The sequence below is a fragment of the Petromyzon marinus genome, chromosome 31 (genome assembly GCF_048934315.1).
Source record: "Petromyzon marinus isolate PM22_M1 ecotype Great Lakes invasive population chromosome 31, UKy_Petmar_22M1.pri1.0, whole genome shotgun sequence".
Lineage (NCBI taxonomy): Eukaryota > Metazoa > Chordata > Hyperoartia > Petromyzontiformes > Petromyzontidae > Petromyzon > Petromyzon marinus.
The window spans coordinates 15,865,658-15,892,965 of record NC_133697.1 but is presented as its reverse complement, the minus strand read 5'-3'; the positions used below and the strand labels follow the sequence as shown (position 1 = coordinate 15,892,965).

The 27,308-nt window shown below is 50.6% G+C and overlaps 2 protein-coding genes across 3 annotated transcripts in view; both read left to right on the top strand.

Annotated features, from left to right (window-relative positions):
* PHEX (phosphate regulating endopeptidase X-linked) overlaps nucleotides 1-20,204 on the top strand; it is a 30,615-nt gene extending 10,411 nt beyond the window's left edge. Inside the window, exons 3-22 of the mRNA XM_032964251.2 lie at nucleotides 477-638; nucleotides 1,196-1,282; nucleotides 2,925-3,205; nucleotides 3,454-3,522; nucleotides 4,180-4,296; nucleotides 4,990-5,073; nucleotides 5,379-5,527; nucleotides 6,749-6,842; nucleotides 8,113-8,241; nucleotides 8,353-8,454; nucleotides 8,965-9,042; nucleotides 9,836-9,939; nucleotides 11,224-11,282; nucleotides 12,070-12,124; nucleotides 13,213-13,280; nucleotides 14,035-14,165; nucleotides 14,531-14,596; nucleotides 15,489-15,593; nucleotides 15,845-15,921; nucleotides 16,638-20,204. Of these exons, the coding sequence (XP_032820142.2) occupies nucleotides 488-638; nucleotides 1,196-1,282; nucleotides 2,925-3,205; nucleotides 3,454-3,522; nucleotides 4,180-4,296; nucleotides 4,990-5,073; nucleotides 5,379-5,527; nucleotides 6,749-6,842; nucleotides 8,113-8,241; nucleotides 8,353-8,454; nucleotides 8,965-9,042; nucleotides 9,836-9,939; nucleotides 11,224-11,282; nucleotides 12,070-12,124; nucleotides 13,213-13,280; nucleotides 14,035-14,165; nucleotides 14,531-14,596; nucleotides 15,489-15,593; nucleotides 15,845-15,921; nucleotides 16,638-16,740 (2,109 nt within the window). The 5' untranslated portion in view covers nucleotides 477-487 and the 3' untranslated portion in view covers nucleotides 16,741-20,204. The remainder of the gene's footprint in view (nucleotides 1-476; nucleotides 639-1,195; nucleotides 1,283-2,924; nucleotides 3,206-3,453; nucleotides 3,523-4,179; nucleotides 4,297-4,989; nucleotides 5,074-5,378; nucleotides 5,528-6,748; nucleotides 6,843-8,112; nucleotides 8,242-8,352; nucleotides 8,455-8,964; nucleotides 9,043-9,835; nucleotides 9,940-11,223; nucleotides 11,283-12,069; nucleotides 12,125-13,212; nucleotides 13,281-14,034; nucleotides 14,166-14,530; nucleotides 14,597-15,488; nucleotides 15,594-15,844; nucleotides 15,922-16,637) is intronic.
* Nucleotides 20,205-20,885: 681 nt separating this feature from the next.
* Nucleotides 20,886-26,833, top strand: AP4S1 (adaptor related protein complex 4 subunit sigma 1). 2 transcript variants are annotated; one of them, XM_032964250.2, is made up of 5 exons: nucleotides 20,890-21,465; nucleotides 24,474-24,560; nucleotides 25,345-25,413; nucleotides 26,141-26,152; nucleotides 26,693-26,833. In XM_032964250.2, the coding sequence occupies exons 1-5, from the start codon at nucleotides 21,085-21,087 to the stop codon at nucleotides 26,822-26,824; spliced, it is 681 nt and encodes a 226-aa protein (XP_032820141.1). In that variant the 5' UTR covers nucleotides 20,890-21,084; the 3' UTR covers nucleotides 26,825-26,833. The 2 variants fall into 2 exon arrangements, with proteins under 2 accessions (XP_032820140.1, XP_032820141.1); XM_032964249.2 differs by having other exon boundaries at nucleotides 20,886-21,465; nucleotides 25,345-26,695.
* The last annotated feature ends 475 nt before the right edge of the window (nucleotides 26,834-27,308 follow it).

The following is a 27,308-nucleotide window of genomic DNA, read 5'->3' as shown; positions in this document are numbered from 1 at the left end:
TGTTGGGGGGGTAGAGATATTGTGTTGGGGGGGGTGTAGATATATTGTGTTGGGGGGGTAGAGATATTGTGTTGGGGGGGGTAGAGATATTGTGTTGGCGGGGGGGGTAGAGACATTGTGTTGGGGGTAGAGATATTGTGTTGGCGGGGGGAGGGGTAGAGATATTGTGTTGGCGGGGGGGTAGAGATATTGTGTTGGCGGGGGGGTAGGGTAGAGATATTGTGTTGGCGGGGGGGGGTAGAGATATTGTGTTGGGGGGGGGGGGGTACAGCAGTGTTTGACTGCTAGGGGGGAGTGAACTTTGGTGGTGCCAAGGAAACATTTGGGTCAACTCCAGGACCTCCACGAACGCTGCTCATATCGAGATTGCCTATAGCCATGATCCCTACAAGACCCAAATTCCCGTGCTGTATCCACGTAGAGCAGATCTCGTGGGGGGCTTGGCTGATGAGATGCCCTCCCGTCTCGGCGCATAGCGGCCGCGGTGATGCAGAAGCTGGACTGGAGCACGGATCCGTGCGACAACTTCTTCCGCTTCTCGTGCGCGGGCTGGGTGCGCGCCAACCCCATCCCCGAGGACGCCTCCACCTACGGAACCTACTCGCACGTGCGCAAGCAGGTGGACCTGAAGCTCAAGGGTGAGGCGACCGCTCGCCCGTCTCCTGTACAACCGCAGCCATTGGCGGCGGTGGGGCGGCGGCGCAGTGGTGACGCTCGTGTCTGCAGCAAGAAGCACCTGGGTTCGATCCCCGAATCGGGCGCCTTTTGTGATGGAGTTTGCATGTTCTCCCCCTGTTCTAAATGAGTTTGCTCCGGGTTCATAGATACAACCATAAATGGAACTGTTTTGGCTAAAACATCCGAATGCGGAAAACTTACCTGCAAATTACTCAATTGGGATCACACGTAGCAGCAGCATCGCCCCGGATTGCGAAAACTTGGCAGGTCCCTCCTGAAAAAGTTGAGGCTCGGTGATGATTTCCTGGATAAAAGCGAGTAAATAAAACATCAAAAGGCGTCCTGTTCTCGCCCAGTGATTATTCGTGTCGCTTACACCATCAAGGCTGATGGAATCAGAATTGCCGGTGATCAGTGTGTTCCTTGAGTGAACACGCGTAACAATACAATACACACGAAGGCGGAAATTCTCTGTACGTAGTTCGTACTCGTGGCTGTCTAACTTGTCTGCTTGTAGAACTTCTGGAGAGGGATAGCGACGAGCACACTGAGCTGGAGGCCATCAGACGGGCAAAGGTTATGTACCGGTCCTGCATGAACGAGTGTGAGTTGACCAGCAGCACGTGCACGCATGAATGAGTGTGAGTTGACCAGCAGCACGTGCACCCATGAACGAGTGTGAGTTGACCAGCAGCACGTGCACCCATGAACGAGTGTGAGTTGACCAACAGCACGTGCACCCATGAACGAGTGTGAGTTGACCAACAGCACGTGCATGCATGGACGAGTGTGAGTTGACCAGCAGCACGTGCACCCATGAACGAGTATGAGTTGACCAGCAGCACGTGCACCCATGAACGAGTGTGAGTTGACCAGCAGCACGTGCACCCATGAACGAGTGTGAGTTGACCAACAGCACGTGCACCCATGCACGAGTGTGAGTTGACCAACAGCACGTGCACCCATGAACGAGTGTGAGTTGACCAGCAGCACGTGCACCCATGAACGAGTGTGAGTTGACCAGCAGCACGTGCACCCATGAACGAGTGTGAGTTGACCAGCAGCACGTGCACCCATGAACGAGTGTGAGTTGACCAGCAGCACGTGCACCCATGAACGAGTGTGAGTTGACGAGCAGCACGTGTACCCATGAACGAGTGTGAGTTGACCAGCAGCACGTGCACTCATGAACGAGTGTGAGTTGACCAGCAGCACGTGCACCCATGAACGAGTGTGAGTTGACCAACAGCACGTGCACGCATGAACGAGTGTGAGTTGAGCACCAGCACGTGCACCCATGAACGAGTGTGAGTTGACCAACAGCACGTGCACCCATGAGCGAGTGTGAGTTGAGCAGCAGCACGTGTACCCATGAACGAGTGTGAGTTGACCAGCAGCACGTGCACGCATGAACGAGTGTGAGTTGACCAACAGCACGTGCACCCATGAACGAGTGTGAGTTGACCAACAGCACGTGCACCCATGAACGAGTGTGAGTTGACCAGCAGCACGTGCACCCAAGATGTCGGATTCCTCGTGTGATAGTGTTTCTTTGTTGGTTCTGATTTCCATATAATTGCCGTACTTTGTTTTGCTTCCGTCGTTCTGATGACCCAGGTCACTCTAGGACATGTGACTCTATCGTGGTCTCTGGTTGAGTTCCCACCACCCGGGCTAGAATCCCTTCCCCGCCAAGTTCTTGCCCATAAGAAAACCCTCTGTCTCTAGAGCTAGCCCCTTGCCTGTTAATGAATCCAGCATCCAGTCACTGGTTTCGACCTTCTGGGTCTCATCAGCAAAGTCAGGCTTGCTAAATAACAGTGCGTGACACCTAGCGTGTGTCTCTATAGTCCACACGCTGTTGTCACTGCAGACCACGTGTCCCCCCCGTAGCCCGTATCCTGGAGTCCCACTGCACCATGCGGGTCTCTGCAGTCCCCAGGTCGGTGTCGCGTTGCAGGCTGCACCTGGCGGCTGCACCGCGTGGGCATTCACCCCGATTTGGGCGGCAGGGACGTGGCCCAGTGGCAGCACTCACAGCAAAGGCGTTCCTCGGGTTCCATTCCTCACTCAGGTTCCTTTCTGTGAGGTCTTTGTCTGTTAAACAGAAACACATTCAGTGTAAGTGGTCTTGGTCCGGCATCCCCATGCTGGTTTCACCGACCCCGAGCACACGTGAACGTGCCGCCGTCACTGAAGTCGACACCCACACGGCCATCAGAGTGGAGTGCATCTGTACATTGCAGCCCTCATCGAGGATCTGGACACTGCACCGCTACTGCAGCTGTTGTCCCACCCAATGCTCCGCTGGCCGGTCCTGAGCTCTACCGTCGGATGTCGCGACTCAAGCGAGGGACTCGCTGCCTGCCCCCATCGAGAGCCCTCCTCAGAGGCCGAGCCGTGGGACGCGGGCGCCTTCGATCTGAGGGAGACGCTGGCCGTGTTGAGCAGAAACTTCAGCCACTCCATTCTCATGTCCCTGCACCTGGGCACCGACGACAAGAGCTCGGCGCACTACATCCTGAAGGTGAGGCTCGTGTACTCCTGATGATGCACCACTCTCTTTGTAACAGTATTTCACCTGCACCAAACTGAGACTGTTTTTTTCGGCCACCTTTGCTGCTGATGTTGCAACGAGAGTCGGAGTACGACTCACGGGGGGGGGGGGGGGGGGTGGTGGAACGCGTCTTTCCTTTCTCCCGGAGGAAAGCGATCGAACGTTGCCGCTGCTCGTGTCCATCGCTCGTCACATCCCAGATTGTTCTCTGTCCGCAGTTTGACCAGGCATCACTGATCCTTCCAGCCAGAGAGGACTACACCACCAACAGCACGCAGGCAGTCACTGTGAGTCTCGTAGCGGTGGTGCGGGGGGCTGCGTGTCCACGTCTTGTCTGATGTTCAGTTCCCTCGTGTTCGCTGTTGCCTGCTTGTTCACCAGGCACTGGAGGAGAGCAGTGATGTCCAGAAATGGCGCAGGAGCCACATTGATGAAGGTGGCTCCCTCGGTGGGCTCTGAGATATCCTCTGTTCCGATTGCTCTTCTTATTGTCGGGGTCAGGCTCTCTTGTGTCAATTCAACTCTCATGCTGACCCACAAGGGAACACTGTGAATCGCGTTAACCCAGTCAGAGTGAAGCCATAGTCGATGCGACTGCGTGCATGCTTTGTGTGCGTTAGGTGTGAGCCCCTACCCCCAGCGCTCCAATTCTCACCCGCTAACCATGCCAATACGCAGCAACATTCAATAAATGTATACGTATAATTAAAATAAAATTAAATGAATATGTATATACATATTCATTTTGAAAGTATGTCGTTGCTTACATTATACAGATACTTTACACACCTAAGCATTGGTATTAGTCTGCCGTGTGGTAAGTCCCGTCACGATTGCTTTAGGGTGTAGGGGTTTGTAGTGCCCCCCTTGTGGGCAGGACGCACACGAGGGGGTCGCAGCCCTTGCCGCTACTGCCAGCCTGTTGTCGCGTGTGCGCCGTGCAGCACCGACAGGCGCTGCTCCGCCTCCTGGTCGACATCGCCCTGATGCTGGGAGCAGAGTCGCGCACTGCGCATGAGGACATGGGCGCCATCCTCAACTTCGAAGTGCAGTTAGCAAACGTAGGTGGCCAGCCGGCTCGCGTAGCGCCCTGCTCCCACGCACCCTGCTCCCACGCACCCTGCTCCCACGCACCCTGCTCCCACGCACCCTGCTCCACCCACCCTGCTCCAACGCACCCTGCTCCACGCACCCTGCTTCACGCACCCTACTCCACGCACCCTACTCCACCCACCCTGCTCCCACGCACCCTGCTCCCACGCACCCTGCTCCCACGCACCCTGCTTCCATGCACCCTACTCCCACGCACCCTGCTCCCATGCACCCTACTCCCATGCACCCTGCTCCCACGCACCCTGCTCCACGCACCCTACTCCACGCACCCTACTCCACCCACCCTGGTCTATGCACCCTGCTCCCACGCACCCTGCTCCCACGCACCCTACTCCCATGCACCCTACTCCCACGCACTCTGCTCCCACGCACTCTGCTCCCACGCACCCTGCTCCACGCACCCTGCTCCCACGCACCCTGCTCCACGCACCCTGCTCCACCCACCCTGCTACACGTTCCCTACTCCCACCCACTCTGCTCCCACGCACCCTGCTCTATGCACCCTGCTCCACGCACCCTGCTCCCACGCACCCTGCTCCCACACACCCTGCTCCACGCACCCTAATCCCACGCACTCTGCCCTCCGCGCGTTGTTGCCGTGTCGAGCCAGGCAACTGCCTCGGTGCCGTTTGATTTTTCAGATTTTGGTCCCGCGGGAGAATCGCACGAGCGAGGCGCTCTACAACCGCTACACGGTGGCCGAATTGCAGGACCTGATCCCGCAGGTACCTGCCCTACCCCCACACCCTCCCGCGGTTTGCGAACTGCCGCACACAAACGTGTGACCAGGGTACGTAAATCAATCCGATTTGATTTTAATAAAACGGGAAAAAAATTGTGCAAACGCACACACACTCCCTTCGGCTTGGTGAACCCGTGTCAACACAAGACATTGGTCAAACACCCCTCTACATCCTCCTCCTGTCATGGCCTTCATCACCAGCTCGACTCACAGGGCAGCCAGCATCTCAGGTGGGCACCCCATGTGCTGCAGTGTTCTTATGCGCAGTCTGCGGGGTGCTGCATGCAGTTCGATTGGCTGCGCTTCATGAAGGCTGCGATAGACACGCAGGAGAGGTACCCGGAGCTCAACGCCCTCAACTCCTCCGAGCCAGTCATCGTCTGCGTGCCGACCTACTTCCAGAGCCTCTTTGAGCTGCTGGGACACACAGACAAGCGGTGCTGAGCCAGCACATCTCAATCCACCACACAACACACATCACCACAGCATACCCTACCAACCCACCACCCCAACACACATCACCACAGCATACCCCTACCAACCCACCACCCCAACACACATCACCACAGCATACCCCTACCAACCCACCACCCAATACACATCACCACAGCATACCCCTACCAACCCACCACACAACACACATCACCACAGCATACCCTACCAACCCACCACCCCAACACACATCACCACAGCATACCCCTACCAACCCACCACCCCAAAACACAACACCACAGCATACCCCTACCAACCCACCACCCCAACACACATCACCACAGCATACCCCTACCAACCCACCACCCAATACACATCACCACAGCATACCCCTACCAACCCACCACACAACACACATCACCACAGCATACCCCTACCAACCCACCACACATCACCACAGCATACCCCTACCAACTCACCACCCTAACACACATCACCACAGCATACCCCTACCAACCCACCACACAACACACATCACCACAGCATACCCCTACCAACTCACCACCCCAACACACATCATCACAGCATACCCCTACCAACCCACCACACAACACACATCACCACAACATACCCCCACCAACCCACCACACAACACACATCACCACAGCATACCCCTACCAACTCACCACACAACACACATCACCACAGCATACCCCTACCAACTCACCACCCCAACACACATCACCACAGCATACCCCTACCAACCCACCACACAACACACATCACCACAGCATACCCCTACCAACTCACCACCCCAACACACATCACCACAGCATACCCCTACCAACCCACCACACAACACACATCACCACAACATACCCCTACCAACCGACCACCCCAACACATCACCACAGCATACCCCTACCAACCCACCACCCAACACACATCACCACAGCATACCCCTACCAACCCACCACACAACACACATCAACACAGCATACCCCTACCAACTCACCACCCAACACACATCACCACAGCATACCCCTACCAACCCACCAAACAACACACATCAACACAGCATACCCCTACCAACCCACCACACAACACACATCACCACAGCACACAAAAATCCATATGGCCAAAACAGACGTGGATTTTCAGTGATAAAATAAGTAATTTCAACGGAATATCCAATATGACGAAGCGTGTGATCCTTGTGCCGTCAGTGTTGTTGCGAATTACGTGGTAGGACGGCTCGTGATGAACAGGGTGCGGAGTCTGAGCCAGAGGTTTCTGCAGAGACACCTGCAGTTCCACCAGGTGAGCCTCACTCCAGCTGCTGCAGAGTCCAGCAAGCGCCATATTCACTCAGCTGCCGTGTTTCATTCCGGCGTCGCGTCGCTATTCCTATTCACTTCACGGTGCAGCTTCCAACGCAACATCGGCTGTGTGCACTCTGAAATAATAATAATTATTGTTAAGCTTGTTCACCCAAGAAATCCTCACTGCATCCCGAGACTGTCTTTAGGAGGGTCGTGCCAAGTATTTTTAGGTGGTCATTTACGTCGCAAACTTTTCAGCACTGTGATGTTTGGCCAATACCAGTTAAATTGTGTGTTGTTATAACTAATCGAGGAAACCGGGGAACTCAGATGAAACTCATGAAGAATAGGGAGAGAACATACAAACTCCACGCTGAAAGGCAACCGAGATGGGAATTAATCCCAGACCCTTCTTGCTGTGAAGCAGGAGTGTTATCATTACAGCAGCTGCCACATCGAGTAATTCAAACGCAGATGTATCATTACAAATGAGTGGCGCTTGTAAATAAAGATAAGCCATACATATTTCAGCATTTTCACATCGAACCTTTATACCCGAATGCAGAATATTATTGTTGAACTAGTTTACATATAGTCGTGTTCCGAACACCTTCGTTCATAAATATATGAGAATAATTAAACTTACAGCAATGTCCCCACGGTGTTAAGATGCTCAGTAGTCATGCACACTCAAGGAGTCAGGCCATGGCCAGGTTCTAAAAACACTTCCACTCCGCCTGTTGTACAAGAGGCGCTGCTGCGGCGAAGGCATCGTGATTCTGCACGAAACCAGCAGAACGGTGACTGCATTCTGCCCTTGTCAAGTAAAATACGCCTGGGTGGAGCAGCGCTACAGGGGGGTTAGCTCACTGCGATATGAACCCAGCGACTCGAGTGTGATACCCGGCCGCGACTCACATCAGTAACGAGAGGACTCAAAACCGGTTCTCACCTGCCTGATGAAGTATGGTCAATCAACCCCATGACTTCTATGGTGTGAGGATTATTTTATCTAACAGTGGCTCAGCAAAGAGCAGCACAATTTTACTTGCTCAACACCATCCACGAAAGCAAGGACTTCCACAAGCTGCTTCTCAGTTATGTGGCTATACAAAGGCAGGATAATCGGTTATTTTCGTGCACAAATCTTAGCGTAGAACACCTGCCCCTACTGACACCCAGCCACACGACATGCTCCCATCGTCCTTGCGACCCTCGCGGTGGTGATGGGAGTTGCGGCACGACCGATGTCCTCCCCGCGTCCGCAGGTGGTGATGGGTACGCGCTCGGTGCAGGCGCGCTGGGACTTGTGCGTGAACCTGGTGGAGGCCATGATGCCCAGCGTCATGGGACGGCTCTTTGTGGATGCCCATTTCCAAGAGGAGAAGAAGGAGCTGGTAGCCATGCAGCTCACACTGCCGTTGTTAAATTATTCTTTTTCAAATCAAAATTTGCTACAATGTAGTCGGTGGAATATGTTTGTGTGTCTGTCTTACGCTTGTCCCCAGATGGAGAAGCTGGTCGATGGGATTCGCTGGGCATTTGTGGATATGCTGGAGACCGAGAACACCTGGATGGATGTGCCCACCAAGCAGAAGGCAACTGAAAAGGTGCTGCACGTGAAGCCACTGCCAGTGCGTGTAGAGGAGACAGAGAAAAGGAGATAGAGAGGGTGGAGAGTAGAGAGTGTGGAGAGGAGACAGAGAATGTAGAAGATGGAACAGATGCTGCAGACCCATGAATAGAAGCCACATTGAGTGATTAGGAGGAGGGCAGTGCACCTATTATTATTCTACATCTGTATTCAACTTTACTTTAATTCCTAGATAATCAAAATTCATAAATGAGTTGTATAATAATATGCTTATTGTATCCTGTCGTGTTGCTGTGCAAACGTCAACACGAGACACGTGTGCTTTGTGCTGCAATGTGTGTCCCGTTGCATTTTCTGTGCCTACATGGCAATTGGGGTTCTCTTTGTAACGTGCCATGTGGTGTGCCCGGTGAGGTGGGTAACCTGTAATGTGTGGAACACAGTCAACCACGTGAAACGCGTGAGCCTCACCCGAGTACTTTTTGGCCTTGAGTTGCACTGGCTGTGTGTGTGTCTGTGCATGCAGGCTGATGCGGTGTTGGCCAGGATGGGCTATCCAGACTATATCAAGAATAATACGTACATCAATGAAGAAGTCAAAATGGTAATGCGGTCTCTGATTCTGTTGTTTTAATTTTATGGTACGGTGATCGTAAGGTCCCGGTTATCCAGGACAAATATGGTTTAAAGCATCTCTTCGATGTCCTGTATGTTGTAAAAACATCCATAGGGGTCATGTAGCCTGAACCACAGGCCTCAGTGACCTGCAACTCTGATTCCATCAGCCATGATGGTGGCAGGGTAGAGGTGGGAGCGATACAAGGAATAACTGGGCGAGGACAGGACGCCTTTTGCTGTGTTACTTTACGCGCGTTTACCCAGAAGTCTCACGACTTTTTCAGGAGGTTCCTGCCAAGTTTTCGCAGTAGGGGGCAATGTTGAAACGTGTGATGCCCATTTAATTATTTGCAGGTAATTTCAGCATTGGGATATTTAGAACTTTTTTCACACCGTACGTAGCCAACCGTGCTAATCGAAGGTGGCAGGAAACTGCAGCACCCAGAGAAAAGCTCATGAAGGGCAAGGAAAGAACATACACACTGCTCACAGGAAGGCACCCGTAATCGAACCCAGGGCCTTCTTGCTGTGAGACATGAGGGTTAGCACTACGCCACCCTGCCGCCCAAATAATGGTGTGTGCAGGTGAGTATAATGGCGTGTGCAGGTGAGTATTTGTAATGGCGTGTGCAGGTTATTATAAAGCCATGTGCAGGTGAGTGTAATGGCGTGTGCAGGTGAGTATTTGTAATGGCGTGTGCAGGTGATTATAAAGCCATGTGCAGGTGAGTGTAATGGCGTGTGCAGGTGAGTATTTGTAATGACTTGTGTTTCCTCAGCTGCGCTTGAGGGAGGATGATTACTTTGGGAACGTGCTCCAGCTGCTGCAGAACATGGCGCAGCACGACTTCCACTGGCTGCGCAGACGCGTCTCCAAGACAGAGTGAGCAGCGCACATTTCTCACCGCACACCTCTCACCACATACCCCTCACCGCCCTCACCATGAAGCCCTCGCGGCACACCCCTCACCGTCCTGCAGAGACGCAGACGGCTCGTCGCCGCGTGGCTCCGTCGCTGCATCGCTGGTGTTGCAGCTGTTCGCCTGCATGGGAGTGCGGTGTCCTGTCCCGTCACAGGGAGGCCAGACAATAGCAAGGACGTAGAGGCACCAACACTGAGCGGTCCACATCGGGCCGCCCCGTTCCATTCTCCTGGCCATAGGCTGTCGATTCCAGGAATCTGATTCCCTACCTCTGGGCTCCCTGGATCAACTCTCGCTGCTATGCGTGCCCCTTAGAATGAGGAAATAATTTGTGGCTACAAACCCAGCCATAATCAAATCTCTCATTCGTACGATGACTCTTGGCCTGAGCCAAGCACGTGACTGTGGCGCAGCAATCGGTCGCCACGCTCGATGTTTCTCAGCCACGCGCGGCACCGCCGACTGCACCACAGTCAGGAGTCTGCAAGAGGTGGGGCACTCATCATACACTTCCACACCTCCGATTAAAACGGTTGGCTACGTACGGTGCGAAAGAAGTTCGACATACTTACATACACACTTCACTCTTAGGGGGGCAGGGGCACAATTCCTGGGAACCCCGTGACGTCTGTGACAAAGAGGTTATTTACATGCTTTGGATATCTCTGCTTGACAATCGCATGTTCTCCTGTCTCTTCAGCTGGCCTGTGGACTGCAGTGTAAGGCGTCACATTATCTCTACACTATTAAACAACAGCGCCTTGTCCAAATCCACCCTCATGTTGTCATTGCTTTCTCCCTCCTTGTGCTGGCTGTGCCATAAGCGCCATCATGCACTGCTGCTGCCTGAACTCTCTGATCACGTGGGCTGTGTGTGCTGTATTTAAAGGGCACATAAATCACCTCGTGTCCAGATTTGAAGAAAAAATAAGAGGCATTCAGGTTCTCCGGTTTTCCCCCGTAGACAAAAATCATACAATGTAACTGGCATTAGCCCACCAATAATTATAAAATACCTGAAGATTACTCAATTGGTATTACACACAACGGCAGCAACATCGCCCTCATTTTCAAAAACTTGGCAGGACCCTCCTGAGAATGCGTTTTGGGACTCAGTGAGGCTTTCCTGTGTAGATGAGCGTTATCATGCGAAAACGAATGCGAGTGGGGTTAGCGTGGAGGTAAGTATGGATTTTTAAAGCGGTTGTTGTATTTCAAAGCGTGGTGTTGTTTTTTTTTGCCAGGTGGTATACCAACCCCACGACTGTGAACGCCTTCTACAGCGCCACGACCAACCAGATCCGTGAGCCTCGCAGGAGCACATACGGCAGCACACGTGGCAGCACACCGATCACCGTTGATATAGCTAACAAAGCTCGTGCACAGCAGCAGCGTTCACACAGCGTCCCCACCTTTGACAAGAGTCCAATTCGCATGGCAAACCGCGCACACGCGCGCCCCCGGTGTCAAGGAATACACGATGAGCTGAGAGGAAATACTTTGCTCCTGGTAAAATACGATTTGCTCCTTGTCCCTCAGCCGACAAACCTTCTGGGCAAATGTTTCCCAGGAGCAATGAAGCGTGTGATCCCTGTCCTAGTTCCAACTGCCCCTGTTTGATGTGTGATCTAGCAGAGAGCACTAAGTTGTGCGATATTCGAGCAAAGACCACTCGATGAGAGCTGTGGAAGTCACTTTTTGCTGTGCACATGGCATTCCGTATAGATCTGTCCATTTGTTTGCGTTGAATGGATCACACAATTTGTGGAGTAAACATCGGGCAACCCAGCAGCAGTTGACCGGCCTGACTCTGCTGATGAGAGCCTGAAGGTCAAAACCAGTCCACATTTTACCTGCTTAAAATTATCTTGCTGGGAAAAAATACTTTTGATTTAATGAAAAAAGACAATGGTACACTGCTGCCACCAACAAGAAGAGTGTCAGCAGCTCACAGGTGATGCGGACGCTGCTACTGCAGCCTACAATCCAACATTGTCAGAGTGACCGCGTGTTTGGAGCTGGGAACACGGCGGTTGTATGGCATCGTGTGTGGTGGTGGTTTTGGTTTGTCGTTTTATGTGTCCGCGTAGTGTTTCCAGCAGGAGAATTGCAGAAGCCCTTTTTCTGGGGAGACAAATACCCAATGTGAGTATCAGTAATGGAGCAAGGTGTACATCACACACGCATAAATTCGACAGCGGCCCTGTTCGCTCAGAGCCCATAGAGGGCCCAGGAGAAACTGCGACTGTTTTATCTCTATCACGTAACCAGGTGCCATTCGCGGCAGCAACCACGGGAGACTGAGAAACAAGGAAGCAGGAAGGCATGAGATTACCAGCATAGATGATCAAGGAACTGGGATAAATATCAAGGAGAGATTTGATTGATGCACGCACGAATATTTTTGCACCATGAGAATGGAGTGCAGGCTTCACGACATGCTTCGTGATCCCTCTAGAATGGAAGGCACGTGATGTGGTGTGTCTACGGAGTGCTAAGCAAACTGATTCATTCCACATGTTTAAAAATATCATATGCATGATTCTGGCTCAGAGAACTGAGGCAGAAGCTTCAGAAGTGGGTGCAGAATGAGAGGAACCTTTTGGTGGTGAGTGTAACCAGTGATAACACTTTTGAGAGTGTGATCGATGATTGTAGAAAATGGGAATAGACTGGAGAGACGGCAGCTGGTCAAGTCATTGCATACGGGGCAGCCAGCAGTGGCCAGAGTTGCAGGTGGAGAGTAAGAAGGTGTAGCGGGAAGAGGAGTGCGACAGGGATGCTCCCCGTCCCTATCACCATTTAATAGACGTGAGGAGGCAATGGTGAGGAACGAAGGAGTGAAAGTTGTGGCTGACTTCTAAAACGTTTCGGTTCGAGGTGTGAAATGAGGTTGAGGCGCTGAATGTAAACAATAATCGGGACAGAAATAAAGAGTATTGAAGAAACGCTAAAATTGGGGAACGGGAGGAGAAGTCTGATTTGATCAATTCAAGAAGACAAAACATTTGGACTGGGCATGCAGCTGGGTATGTGAGGGCCTTCGGAAGGAAACTCTCGAAAGAAGGACCATCGTAACAAAATTCACGAGGTAGAAAAGGGATAGCGGTGCTTGGCAGCATAGAGAATAGAGGATAGAAACACGAGCATCGGGGCACGCGAGTGTCGGCACGGGGGGTTGGAGCGTGCAGTGAGCGTACGCACTCGTGCTGCTGTGGCTGCTGGGCTGGCAGGTCCCTGAACTACGGTGCCATCGGAGTCATCGTGGGACACGAATTCACTCACGGCTTCGACAACAATGGTGAGACGAGGTTTCCACGCTCACGGTGACGGCGCCACACGAATCGCCATCAGCACCATCGTCTCGTAGTGGCTGCTTTCACTCAACACTAAAAGCATGGCAGTAACAGATTTGTAAAAGCATTTATCGTCGCTTTTTGTTTTGTGGCGGCAGGGAGGGGCCACAGTAGTGACACTCGTACTTCACAGCGAGACTGGTCTGGGTTCAATTCCCGACTCTCATGGCTTTCTGTGTGGAGTTCTCCTCCTGTTCTGCATGTGTTTCTTCTAGGTTCACCCCTGTTACCTCCCATAGCTAAAACACCAAAGTGTCACTGGTATTGGCCATACATCCCTTTGCTGAAAATGTTCCTGCAAATCACTCAAGTGGGATCACATATAACAGCAACATTGCCACCGACTGAAACAATCTGGCAGTATCCTCCTGAAAAAGAGTTCTGAGAATCAGTGAGGCATTGCTGAGTAAACAAGCCCAATAATGATGTTCACCAAATTATGCCTGAGGTCAATGTTGGAGGGAGCTGTGGAGGTAATCTGACAGGAGAGTTCTAAGCGAGAGTGGGGTTGCACCAGGCACCAGCGTGGAGTCCACTGCTGTTTGTGACCTTGTTGGTTGTTTTGGGTGAAGCCAAGAGAGGAGCTGTTGTGAGGGCCAGCGGTCCAGAATTGTTCGGTGATGAAGGGAAGCCTCTCTCTGGCCCTGGGGAAGCTTCACTCTCTCAATGAACTAGATTTGCCACACCGTTTCATTGCAGGAAGGAAATACGACAAACATGGCAACCTGCACCAATGGTGGAGCAACACATCGATTGCACGCTTCTCTGAGAAGGCGCAGTGCATGATCGAGCAGTACAACAACTACTACTGGAAGGAAGCGCAGCTGCCTGTGAGCAACCACAGACCAGCCGCCATAGGCAACGCATTGTTTGCCTCGCCACAACATGCCTGCCTCGTCATCATCATCTACTGCTGGACGAAGGTCCCCAGTGGTCACTTCATGTGTGCGGTCGAGTCCTGGCTGTCAGCGCCGGCGTTTGGGGAAACCTCTCGCCGATTCTAAAAGTGTTGTCGGCCCATGACCTGCCGGTCACGGCACCGCAGACCACCTGTAGTCAGTGGGGAGGAACTTTCACGTACCCAATTCCCCAGCGTGTGTCTGCAGCTGACGCAGAGAGCGCTCGGTGCGATGCGCTGTTGTCGCCGGCGCCCTGTGAGGACACGCGGTTAATCGGCTCTGTCCTCGGCGTGCAGCTCAAGGGCAAGAGGACACTGGGAGAGAACATCGCCGACAGTGGGGGGGTTCGAGAGGCCTTCAGGGTAAGGACCCACGACCCGGGGAGACAAACACATCCGTGAGTCTCGCTATGGCACAGCGATCCCCGGTACAGGCACGGTGCGCAAGGGCAGCAGCCAGATTCGTACAGAACAGGGAGGGCGCTCGCACACAAGTCACGTGATGCTGACTGCAGGATTATCACTTCGCTCATGTGCGGTCACGTTTTCACTCTTGCTCATGACTGTTTTTGTTATTATTATGCTTGCTAACCCTGGAAAGCCTCAACGATTGACTATACTCTTTTTCAGGAGAGTCCTACGAAGTTTTCACAAGGTCATGTTCCTATGCGTAATCCCAACTAAGTAAATTTGCAGGTATTTTTTCAACATTGGGATGTATGGCCAGTTACATTGTTTAACTATGGGAGGAAACCAGAAAATCCATAGAAAACCCTTGCAGAACGATGGGAGAACATACAAACTCGTCCCAGAAAGGCACTCGAAGTCGGTAATAAAACCTTGACCCTTCTTGATGTGAGGTACAAGAGTTACCAAGTGTCACCCTGCAATCCTATTATATGCCCTCAAGAATTTAAACACATACATGCTAACAGCGACACTTAAGATCAGTCCAACATCCGCAAACCCACGTGGGTCCTCAAAGCTCTAGGAGTTGAAGGAAAGGGTGCCCTCTGCAAGACGTTGTGCCTGGGAGAATGTGGATGGCACACATTGATACCAGTACGCATAGGTGTTCCTATACTGACGGGATTTAGAGAGGGCTGATGTTTAATATTAGTGCGTACGATCCCCTCGTGCACTATTCCAGCCTTGCCAAGCAGCTCCCATCCCTCCACCCTAGGAGCTAAGGAGCGGTGATTGTGTGTCTCAGTGTGTCTCAGTGTCTTGTGGTTGCGTGCTTGCATCTGCGTAGGCATATAGGAAATGGATCAAGGACAGCCGGGGCGGGCAGGAGGAGCCTCTGCTACCTGGACTCAACCTGACCCACAACCAGCTGTTCTTCATCAGTTACGCACATGTATGGGCACATACACATGCACGCACCATCTTCATGAGATTACTTCCCTCTTGTTAGTGGAATTCTAATTACGTAGTGATGGCGATGCGCCATGCCAGCCTTTATAGTATGTGTGTTACGTGGTATGTGGTACATGGTGTTCAGTATGTGGTACATATATGCGGTGCGTAGTATGTGGCATGCTATTTGATGCATGCCGTGTGTGTTGCGTGGCGGTAACTGACGTGTGGTGGTGGGTTTGGTGTTTTCAGGTGCGGTGCCAAGCACACCGGCCTGGGGAAGCCAGGCAGATGGTGCTAGTCGGGGCTCACAGCCCTCCGGAGTTCAGGTAACGACGACATCAGCCACGCTGTTCACACTTGTGCCCGTGCCATAGGCATCTCCTGCGTGAATTGTCCTCGACATGGAGTCTGAACGCTGGCTCAGCGCATTGTTTTAGGGGTGGACTGCCGCGAAAATCTCACAATTTCTGCAGTTGTGGTAACTTTAAATTGACTTTGAGGCCAAGTTACACCCGTGAGAAATAATAGTTCTATTGTCTTTGTAATAGTGGCCCAATATTATGATGGCTGAGATGATGTGGAAACCGTTTGATCACAAGAACACCTTCATGTTAAACTAGAATTGAGATGACTATACCATCAACACCACGGTGGGCTTTGCCTTGCTACATGACTGATGTCCGATTGTGAGCATAGTGACTTTGTGGGGGTGTATGGAATAGTGGTGCAACAAGCACTGTACTTTAAACCTGGCAAACTAGATTCAATTACAGATCACGGCAAACATCCGTGATATATGAACTGGTTATTGCGCTCCTCTAGGACGACTCAGCCTAAAACGACTACCTGATGTGGTGTGTAAATATCAGCACTGGAGAGACAAGACGGCCGGGCGTGATTCTGACAATACCACCCGCTCAGTGTGCCATGCCAGACTTAATAGGTGCTCGTTAACAGTACTTTAATATGTGGGCTTCACGGTGGATCTCTGTCTCTAAGTTTGTGTGTGTGTGTGGCGTGCTGGTGCTGTTTGTTTCTCCAGAGTCCTGGGATCGATGAGTAACTTTCCGGAGTTTGCTCGCGCGTTCCAGTGTGCGGAAGGCACCACGATGAACCGTGGCAAGCAGGCGTGCCGCGTCTGGTGAAGCGCATGACCGGTCCCCCATCCCCGCGGGACTGCACGGACATTCCAGCCGATGTATGCAGACTTGTTTAGGGGAACCATACTCAATGACAAACCTCCCAAATTAAAAGATCAATGAGAAATTAGGATTTATCTTGTGCAGAGTGCGAAAAGAAAGCTGAAGTGTTTTTTTTTGCACATTTCCAACACGTCACTATATTGCACTGTTTAAATGTTCGGCAACATCCCACATGAAACACCGCAGCTCCATTGCATCTGTTTGGCTGGGCAGAGACTGAGATGATCTGAGACCTGACCCCTGCCCTCCTCGCTTGCCTGGATAACCCAGCCCCGCTTGCTCAACTAATTCCAGCAAAGATCTAGGAAAGAAATGTTTGGCCTATAAAAAAAAAAACATTTTAGATAAAAAAATACATTTAATGCACATGTAAAATAAGTAAGAAAAATGTGTCGCTTGTCTTCATGAAGACAGATTGATACATTTTTACAATTAAACATCTCATTACCGTCTTAAATCAAATGAATTGCACCTTGCTAAATTCTATTCTCTCATTGCCATGACAACTACCCACGTGAGTTGGGGCCAAGTTGAGCAGAGCCCTGGGAGCCCAGTTCTGCACCGGCTTCACTCCACACAATGCACAATTAGTTTAACATTTCAGAACTATCACTATATTAGTCGTGTTTTACATCTATAATTCATGTATTAAAAGGAAAAATGTATTTACTAAACGTAGATGATTACAAATTGACTGTGATTGCATATCCCTTCGAGGGAAGCACTCAAATATGTTGTGCTGTATGCAATAATAGGGGTTTTCTCCTTTTTTCTGGCAACAAAATTGAAACCTTCTTACAAGGATTCATGTCTGCATTAGCCACAATACCCGCAGTCAAAATGCAAACAAAAAACATTCTATGATAATATATGCATTGTCCTTGAAACTGATTGGTCCACACCAAGGGACGGCTTTCTTTTGAGCCTCGACCCAATTGGTGCTCAAACAGATGACGCCAAAAGGCGTACAGCTCAAAGACAATCCACTAGCAAAGTAATGAGGGCTCGGGGTGAGCATCTACATCATTAGACCTCCTTTGCCAGTACCAAAATGTACATTTTTGCAAAGGAGTACCAAATTGTACATTTTGTACATTTTTACCAAAATGTACATTTTTCAAAGGAGTACCAAAATGTACCAAAATGTACCAAAATATACATTTTGGTACTGGCAAAGGAGGTCTAATGATGTAGATGCTCACCCCGAGCCCTCATTACTTTGATAGTGCATTGTCTTTGAGCTATACGTCTTTTGGCGTCCTCTGGTCGAGCACCAATTGGGTCGAGGCTCAAAAGAAAGCCATCCTCTGGTGTGGACCAATCAGTTTCAAGGACAATGCATATATTATCATAGTATGTTTTTGTTTGCATTTTGGCTGCAGGTATTGTGGTTAATGCAGACATGAATCCTTGTAAGAAGGTTTCAGTTTTGTTGCCAGAAAAAAAGGGGAAAACCCTATTATTACATTTTGGTACTGGCAAAGGAGGTCTAATGATGTTGTGCTGTGTTAAGAGTGAGGACGTGTGTGTGTGTTTAAAAAAAAAGACATTTACAAACATGTTTTGTATACATATATGGCCTAAAGAACCACAGGCAGCATATTGCTCAAGGTCGACTTGTGGCTTTTGCTCCACATCACTGTCAGCTGTTAATTATTTGAATAGTGAGCTCAAGCTCTTGGGCAGGCAGCGAGTGATATCGCGCATGACGTGTGAGAGCTTGGAGGTCTTGTCCAAATCACCGATGGCTGCGCTAAACACCACCTTCACCACCTCCAGCTCCTGTTTACACCGGAGTCGGTGACCGTGTGCAGGCGTACGGTGAGAGCAGGTGGAGAGTGTGGTTCTATTCTCTTCTCACGTGTGATGGGAGCAGCAATGTGTTTAGGAGCTCGATGCCAATGTCGAGGTCTGCTAGCCACGATGAGAGGGCTTTAGGAGAGAGGGTTTGTGTAGTTTTGCTATTCCTAGATTGAAAGAGCACAGACCACAGTTTTACCATATGGTCCATAGTTTGGGTTGCATGGTCACAATAGCACTACTGTTGGTTGTCTTTAATTTTTCATTTCTGAAAGAGATGTGTGCATCGGCGTGTTTATGTTCTGATTATGTGGGTGATAGTTACGTCAGTGTCTTCGAGGAATGTCAAAGCCAGGAGGGTACAATGTGTCTGAGATGAGGTGTTTATTCTGCAAGTCCTCATTGTTCCACTGTTCCTCTTTATCTTGGCTATATTCTAGGATGGTGCCAGCGTGATCTCAGAAGGGGGATCGGTAGGTGGTCGGTGCGGTACATTGTTGAGGTCTTGATTGATGAGTAGGTTGTCCGCGGCAAGATAACGTGTAAGCTCCCGTGAGGTTTGCAGAATGTTTGTCACAACATTGAGCCAGGGGGTTGGTGTAGATTTCGGTGTTTCGATTATTTGTGTATCTACACGCAGTATTGGCGTGAGGTCCGATCGCAGTGGCTGCAGCCCAGGGGGCCGGACCCGCAGGGCTAATGTGCGGTGTCGACACGTGACAGTCGGGCAGCTCCACGGGCTGGCATTGTCGTGGGAATCGTATCACGTGATAAACGCACCCATGATGTAACCTGGTCTTGGATAAATATCCCAATGCTGAAAATGTACCCGCAAATTTACTCCATTAGGGTTACACTCAGCAGCAACATCGCCCTCGATTTGGAAAACTTGGCAAGACCCTCTTGAAAGAAAAAAAGAGGTCTTCAAACTTGGAGAAGCTATTCTGGGTAAACACGCTGCATAATGTATGTGCATGGGTGGTGATGCCTTCAAACAGGTGACTTAGCAAGCATTTCGTATTCTGACAGGGCAGCTGTACTATGTTGTCGAGGGATACGCGCTGAATATACACAAAGGTAGTCGAAGGGTTATGGAATATCATGTGAAAAGCTAATGTACAATCCAAACTGGGTTTTAAAGAAAATGCATTAAAGTTTATAAACATCACTGCTCCGCGCCCCATTGGCAGAAGGAACGCATGAATGTTGTCCCACGCGGAGGGCAACGGAACGAGTGAAACACTCCGCAGGGAGAGCCTCGATGGCTGGCGGGGCTCGTGGTGATCCCGCGGGGGAGCCCGGGCAGAGGTCGAGGGACAGCGCCACGCGCCACACTCTGGAGACTAAATAGAGCTCCGGGGATTTAGTGGATCTGTGCTTTCACATTTATACCGCTCGATGATAAGTAATCGTGGGTGTAAATTCACACGTATACTTTCAAATCCATTTGCGGTTATGTTTTATACCTTTTCGCACAAGTTTATTACGAATGAAGTAAATGCTTAAGTTACAGTTTTATCCAAATACTGTAATGTGATACATGTGAACAGTTACCGTGTGCTTTATATCTTTTTTTGCGATATTAAACGTTGGAAAAATGATTTTTATTTTTTAGTCAACAGTAAATTATTGATCAATGCAAGAGTACAAGATTTAGCAGAACATTACACCTACAATATACTTCTATTGGAATGCTATTGTGTTAATACTCGTGTAAAGCATTTGAGAAGAAATCACATTTAACCAAGGTTAAATCAATTAATTAACAATGAGATACCCCTTTCAGATGTTGTAAATGGGCAACTGCACAACGTGGATACATTTCACAGTTGAGCGATGTGGGTAATCGGTGGTCGAGGTGTGAAATGGCTCCTTGTTCGAGCAAGCACATCAACCCATTAGGATTGTAATTCAGATAGAATCGTATTTGTCCACCTCTCCTGCGGTGTCGTGCGTACGCACAAGGCCTGGAAGTTACATCCACGCTGGGATGGCGGTTGTGCATTTAGTTTCGTGTCAAATCATTGGCATCTTGCATTAAAAAGCCACGTTTCCCAAAATCTAGATAACACCTTCAAATGACACTCCACATATATTGGGATAGCTCTGAAAATCTTGACTAAGGCCCTAAGACGTGGAACTGCGCCATTGTAACCGATATAAGTGAAATATATTTGCTATTCATTACCAAGGAGGCTGCATCCAGGTTGTTGACAGTTGTGATGATGTTGTTGGTTTTAACTCGTGTCAGGGACCAAGAGGAGTAGAACACCGATTGGGCTGCAGTGCCCTCTGACGAGCACAGTGTGGCCATGCTGGCAACTGCTCAGCACGATGCTCACTCGCCAATCACTCCCTGCTTTTGACTAAGCTCTGACGAGATCGGGCACAAGCGTGACACAATTGTGTCAATAATGAATCGTTATTAATTATAATGGATACATAATAATGCACTTTATTCGTTGAGTTTTAATAGTGACAGTAAACATGGGCGATGCCGAGGACCGTGGTGCTGATCGCGGTGCGAGTGAGCCGCCTGTGCGCACATCGAGTCGCCGTCGTGTGGAGTCACCGCGCCACTGCGATGCAGGTTCCGGGGCCCCTGGCTGGCGGCTGGTCCCTGCGACTCAAGAGACTCGGGGAGACACAGACAGACGGAGACTCGGGGAGACACACGGAGACTCAGGGAGACACACGGAGACTCGGGGAGGGGAGGCGCATCGCGGCATGATCCGCTTCGTGCTGCTGGTGAACGCGCAGGGCCGCGTGCGCCTCTCGCGCCACTACGAGCGCCTGGGCGCGGCGCGGAGGAGGCTCGTGGAGGCCGCGGCGGCGCGGGCCGGGCTGAGGGCCGGAGACGGCGACCAGGTGCGGGGCAGTAGGGCCAAGAGCACGGGCAGCAGTAGGGTCAGAGACACGGGCAGCAGAAGGGCGAAGGGCACGGGCAGCTGTAGGACCAGGGGCACGGGCAGCAGAAGGGCGAAGGGCACGGGCAGCTGTAGGGTCAGGGACACGGGCAGCAGAAGGGCGAAGGGCACGGGCAGCTGTAGGGCCAAGAGCACGGGCAGCAGTAGGACCAGGGGCACGGGCAGCAGTAGGGTCAGGGACACGGGCAACAGTAGGGTCAGGGACACGGGCAGCAGAAGGGCGAAGGGCACGGGCAGCTGTAGGGCCAAGAGCACGGGCAGCAGTAGGACCAGGGGCACGGGCAGCAGTAGGGTCAGGGACACGGGCAACAGTAGGGTCAGGGACACGGGCAGCAGAAGGGCGAAGGGCACGGGCAGCTGTAGGACCAGGGGCACGGGCAGCAGTAGGGTCAGGGACACGGGCAACAGTAGGGTCAGGGACACGGGCAACAGTAGGGTCAGGGACACGGGCAGCAGAAGGGCGAAGGGCACGGGCAGCTGTAGGACCAGGGGCACGGGCAGCAGTAGGGTCAGGGACACGGGCAACAGTAGGGTCAGGGACACGGGCAACAGTAGGGTCAGGGGCACGGGCAGCAGAAGGGCGAAGGGCACGGGCAGCTGTAGGGCCAAGAGCACGGGCAGCAGTAGGACCAGGGGCACGGGCAGCAGTAGGGTCAGGGACACGGGCAGCAGTAGGGACACGGGCAGCAGTAGGGGCACGGGCAGCAGTAGGGCCAAGGCCAGGGGCAGCAGTAGGGTCAGGGGCACGGGGCAGGGCCAGCGAGACTCCACGCGGCTGTGAAGGGGCCACCAAGGGTCCGGACAGTCGCGGTGGTGACACTTCTGGTGGCTCGCAGCGAGAAGGGGCCTGGGTTCGCTACCCAGGCTTGGGCGCCTTTTGTGTGGATTCTGTTCTCCGGTGTCTGCTCATGACTAAATACATTGAATAAATACACTAAATACATGCACACAGTGTAGCCTGAGTGCTGTACGAGTAGCGGATTGGCATGCTCTATTTACGTGACAAACCTTACTAATCCTCTGTGTTGGGTGCTGGCGGGTTTAACGACACATTTATATTTACGCGATTTTAATCGAAACATTCCTATATTATGAGGGAATTGGCCAAATATACATCCGAATGCTGAAAATACATTACATGTACAGTACCTGCAAATCACACGCACAGTAGCAACATCAGTAGCAACATCGCCATCTCCTGGCGACAAACGTCGTGGCAGGACCCTCTTGAAAACGGTTTTAAAACTCGGCGAGGCTTCATAATAAAATAACTTAGGTAAAAAACTAGTTTTTCAATGCATACACTTTTATTTGCACTTACAAGTAGAAAGTGCATTATTTTGACCCCGGAATTAATCGAATTTGATGTGCTGAATAGAAGCGGGTGGTTTCCTTTCGATATGTTTAATTTTCTTTACGCAACTGCTTTTTTTAACCAAACTGTTTTCATGTTATTTTTGTAAAAGCAATGTGTATATTACATATTTATTCCAAGATCTCAATCCAGACAATAACAATAGTTAAATATTGTCCGGATAATGGTAATATGTTTGATCTACTGCAATAAAAAATCTAAGTAAAAAACACGAAGAGGCCCAGGATCGGCGGGACTTGGACCGGTTCTTTGAATGAAATCTTGAATTGTCAAGAAATTTCAGCTCGTCAGGCTTCGTAGATCCGAAAATATTAAGCGTCAAATATTTGAAAGAATATAAACAGGCAACAGCACAAGTTAAATAAAAGTGTGTAAAAACATCTGCTGCCGAGATGGGTGCCCAAGCACCTCAGCACACTCTCAATCAAACCTCCAGTATATAAACAACTCGCCTATTTCCCGTCCAAGGACGGGTATATTGCAGTAAATGTGAAACTTGCAAGCGAAAAGCAGACCGCGACGTGATATTCATTGCATTAATGCGTGTGCAATTTGTAAGGGCGCGGTGACACAGACCTATTTCATTTTAAGGTTAGTCCCTTTTTCATCATGACGTCCTTTTTACTTTGATGTTTCAACAGCGTGACGGAGATCACGTGACGTGAGGGTTCTGCCTTTGTCATGAGGGTTGGAAGTGACGCCGAGGAATGGGGAGTGAAGTCAGCCGCTAATTATTATGAATGAGGAGGGGTGGTCGATGTTGAGTGGCGTCACGAGCGTTACGGACAGACATTCCAGGGTGATTATAGTAGGTATGCTCGTATATGGATAATGCACGTACATGCATATTGTCTGAGTGTCTCCCTCGCAGTGAACCTGTCAAGAGAACCACAACTGAGATTACACCCTCAGACAAAAGCGGCCACGCGCATTCACCTGAAATATTTATACGGTAGATTTTAAAGGGTAATGAGAACAGTTCAGAGAGCAATGGTCAGGACCAGGGTAAACAAACAAATCTGGTTTTCACAGTCATGGCAACAGTGAGAATTACCAGGGAGTACCAGTCGGACAACCCCTGTTTAAGAGTTTCCTGTCCCAGTAACTCTCGGTATCCGAGTTTGCCAGTGAGGGGGCCCAGGGCAACCTAGCAATGAGAAGTTGTCAGAAATTCGAGTCAACGACACAGTTCCACTCATTCTTTTAGCTGGAAGACGCCGCAGTCTTGCTAATTTTTGTTTCTGACAGGCAGGGGTTTTCCTATCTATCAACCTACCGCCCAAAGGCCCACAGAAGATGCCTCCACGAGGTTACAAAAAGTCCACCAGAAGATTATTTTGCCATGGGAGGTATTGCCTCAATAGGCAGCCTGAACTTAGAGGAGGGAAGGCAGGTTGTCAAGATGCCAGGGGAAATTTCTGGAATATGGGAGATACGGGGAAACGTGTGGGGATGATTGCTTGTGATTCATTCCGGCTGCGATCCAGCGCAATCGATTGCACTGACATTGCTCGGAGTGTGCGGGCCTCCGCGGTGGGTGATGATGCGCAGGGTTGTGCCCGTGGCTGTTGCAGTGCTCATTCGTGGACTACAAGGACTATCGCCTGGTGTCACGCCGCTACGCCGCGCTCTACTGCATCGTGGGCATCGATTCGGAAGAGGTGAGCAACTTCCCACTGAGTGTTCCTCATGCAAATCTTGTTGTGCCCACCGCCGCCCATGGGCTCTCCCTCGCACCAAACACTACCCCGGTGCTGCAGCCTGTGTCCTCACTGCTGGTTTGCTTCTGCTTTTATCCAGGATTTATAACCCAGGATGTGCATCATTGGTGAGGTGGCAGGATAGTGCTAGAATTTAAAAGCAAAATGCAATCATTTTATGGCATTCATTTCACACATCCTTAAGCTGTCTAACTCTGCGGTGATATATTGGCAGCAGGGGATGTGAATAATGCCCTGATGGGTAGGCGTTCGCTTTAATGACGCGTGGCTGCCATGGTGCGTGTGGCTTGTAAAAAGCAGTCTGCCATCTCGTGTGTGGCCAGAGGAGGTGTTAACTGAACGGTGCCCGGTGTTGCCTCTAAAGAGGATGGAGTGAGTGTCCGAGTTCCGATGGATGTCACTCACCAACACATCGCTGTGTCTATATGAGGCACCCACACTAAAGATATTTTCTTTAGTGTATCTACATAACTTTACCGAAAGATGCAAAGAATATAAAGATAGGCTTCCAACAGTTTTGCATATGGGTTGAAAATATTAATAGGACACTTGCATTATCCTGGCTTATTTTTTTATATTTTTCAAATCACCAGAAACTTCACGAAGAGGCATTTCAGCGCCAAGTATCTACTAATCATCTGTATTGGGTATCGGAGTGCGCAGCGGTATCGGCAGTGACATTGCGCTGCGTCTCTGTTGATGCTGCATGGCTGTGTTGTTTCAGAATGAGCTGGAGATCTACGAACTAATTCACAACTTCATAGAGACACTGGACAAGTACTTCAATCGCGTGGTGAGTGTCTCACTCAGCCACGTGGTGAGCGTCTCACTCAGCCACGTTGTGAGCGTCTCACTCAGCCACGTGGTGAGCGTCTCACTCAGCCACGTGGTGAGTGTCTCACTCGGCCACGCGGCAGCAGCAGCAACAGCAGAGAAAGAGCAACCTCCTATTGAAGGGAGGTTGGTTGAGTGTTTATCCTGAAAGCCTTTATGCCTGGTACAGGGAACACGTGAAGAGGACCAGAGCGAAAACACTGAGGGCAATCTTATAGTTGGTGTGCAAATGGATTGGGAACCAGTGGAGAGTTTTAAGGGTTGGTCTGATCTAGTCTTATTTATGAGTGCAAGTGGCAGCAGCATTTTTGATTTTTTGGAGTGTGGAAGTGAGGAGTTTGAGAGGCTATAATGGAGAGAGATGCAATTGTCAAGCCAAGCGGTGATGAAGACAATCATTAGAAAACCAAAAATGTAGCATATGACCATGGCGATCTCACAGTATATATTACCGCTGCTTGAAACTGGTCTTTGATCCATCAATTTAAATTAATTATCATGCTCATGATATAGACATAGAATAGTGTAAGAATACTGAATGTAGAATTGAAATGTTGTGTGACTGGGTCACATGAGCCCTGCAGCCATTTTAGTATCCACATGCTTGATAATGATATATATGTTTTAACTATTTGAGTTGGACAGTTCAACATTGCACTTCTAATGCTGTTGTCTCATCCTTTCAGTGTGAACTTGCCGTATCCTTTGAAGCTCACGATGCTTTACGAGCAGTAAGTTCTAGCTGGTATCGGAAGCACTCCTATTTCGGTTGTGTGCTGATTTTGTTCGTATAACCGATTATGTGGCATGCTCAAGCACAAACTTAGTAAAGCCTCTAGGGTTGTCAGTCTGTTCGTGTTGTGGGAGTTTCCACTGCAGCATGTGAATAACGCAACGTGTGCATACACGGATGCGAGTGGGTGTAGGCACGCCCGAAGAAGCAGCCCGGTCATAGTCCCAGGAGCTGTGCGTGTTTGTTTACACACGTGTACATCAATGACTGGTAACGTGGTCGTGTTTTTGTTACTCAGGAAACACTCAGCTATTTGGATGTTCACGCTTTTATGTATAATGTCCCAGATAACCTGATAGCTGACGTAACTCTACAGGAATGTTTTAAAAGCAACTTTCGATCATGTACTTGGGAAAAGCTAAAGTGGTGGTGAGGGTGGAGGGAGAGTATGGCCTGAAGGCTGTCTGTGAAGTGCCTAGGTGAATCCTTGACACGGCGACGCCAGATCATGTTTAATCTGGAGAAGGTGCACATGGTGTTGGACGAGATGGTGGTGAATGGGCGCGTGGCTGAGACGAGCCAGACTCGCATCCTGGCTCCCATCTACTTGATGGAGCGTGCCGACCAGAGCCAGTAAAGGCCGCGGGGACGCGAGGTGCGGGGGATACGGCACATGACCGGCTGTTGCCGTCCTGTGTGGAGGAAGCGGCGCTGCGAGCCGACCGGAGAGGCTTCTGCAGGAACAGGCGGCTCCTGCCCAGTGGGGTCAGCGTGACCGCTTGGCGCGCGGGGAGGGAAGCGCCACCACCTCTTACAGCATGCAACAACCAGCATGGCTTGATTTCTTTTCAAGTGGATCTCAAATCCAATTCGCACCATCATGAGGAAAGTGCGAGTGTAGTATGATTTATTTTGCACACCCCCATTCTCTGAACTGAGCACAAAATGTTGACAATTTTACTTGTCTGACTTGAACATTACTTCAAAGTGACCTGATTCAAAACCTTGTACTGCAATTCATACTCGGCTGCGAGCCGCTGGTGCGGTGAGACGTGAGTCCGTGCCGAGCGTGCCGTGCGCATAGCCGCAATCTGCTTGGCTGCCATCCTTGCTGCCCAGCC

Bases quoted from the DNA above. Each gene is read 5' to 3' on its own strand.
- AP4S1 (XM_032964249.2), top strand. From the start codon at position 21,085: ATGGGCGATGCCGAGGACCGTGGTGCTGATCGCGGTGCGAGTGAGCCG. The intron at 21,466-24,473 runs GTGCGGGGCAGT...TGGCTGTTGCAG, and splicing joins GGGCCGGAGACGGCGACCAG to TGCTCATTCGTGGACTACAA. The intron at 24,561-25,344 runs GTGAGCAACTTC...GTGTTGTTTCAG, and splicing joins TGGGCATCGATTCGGAAGAG to AATGAGCTGGAGATCTACGA.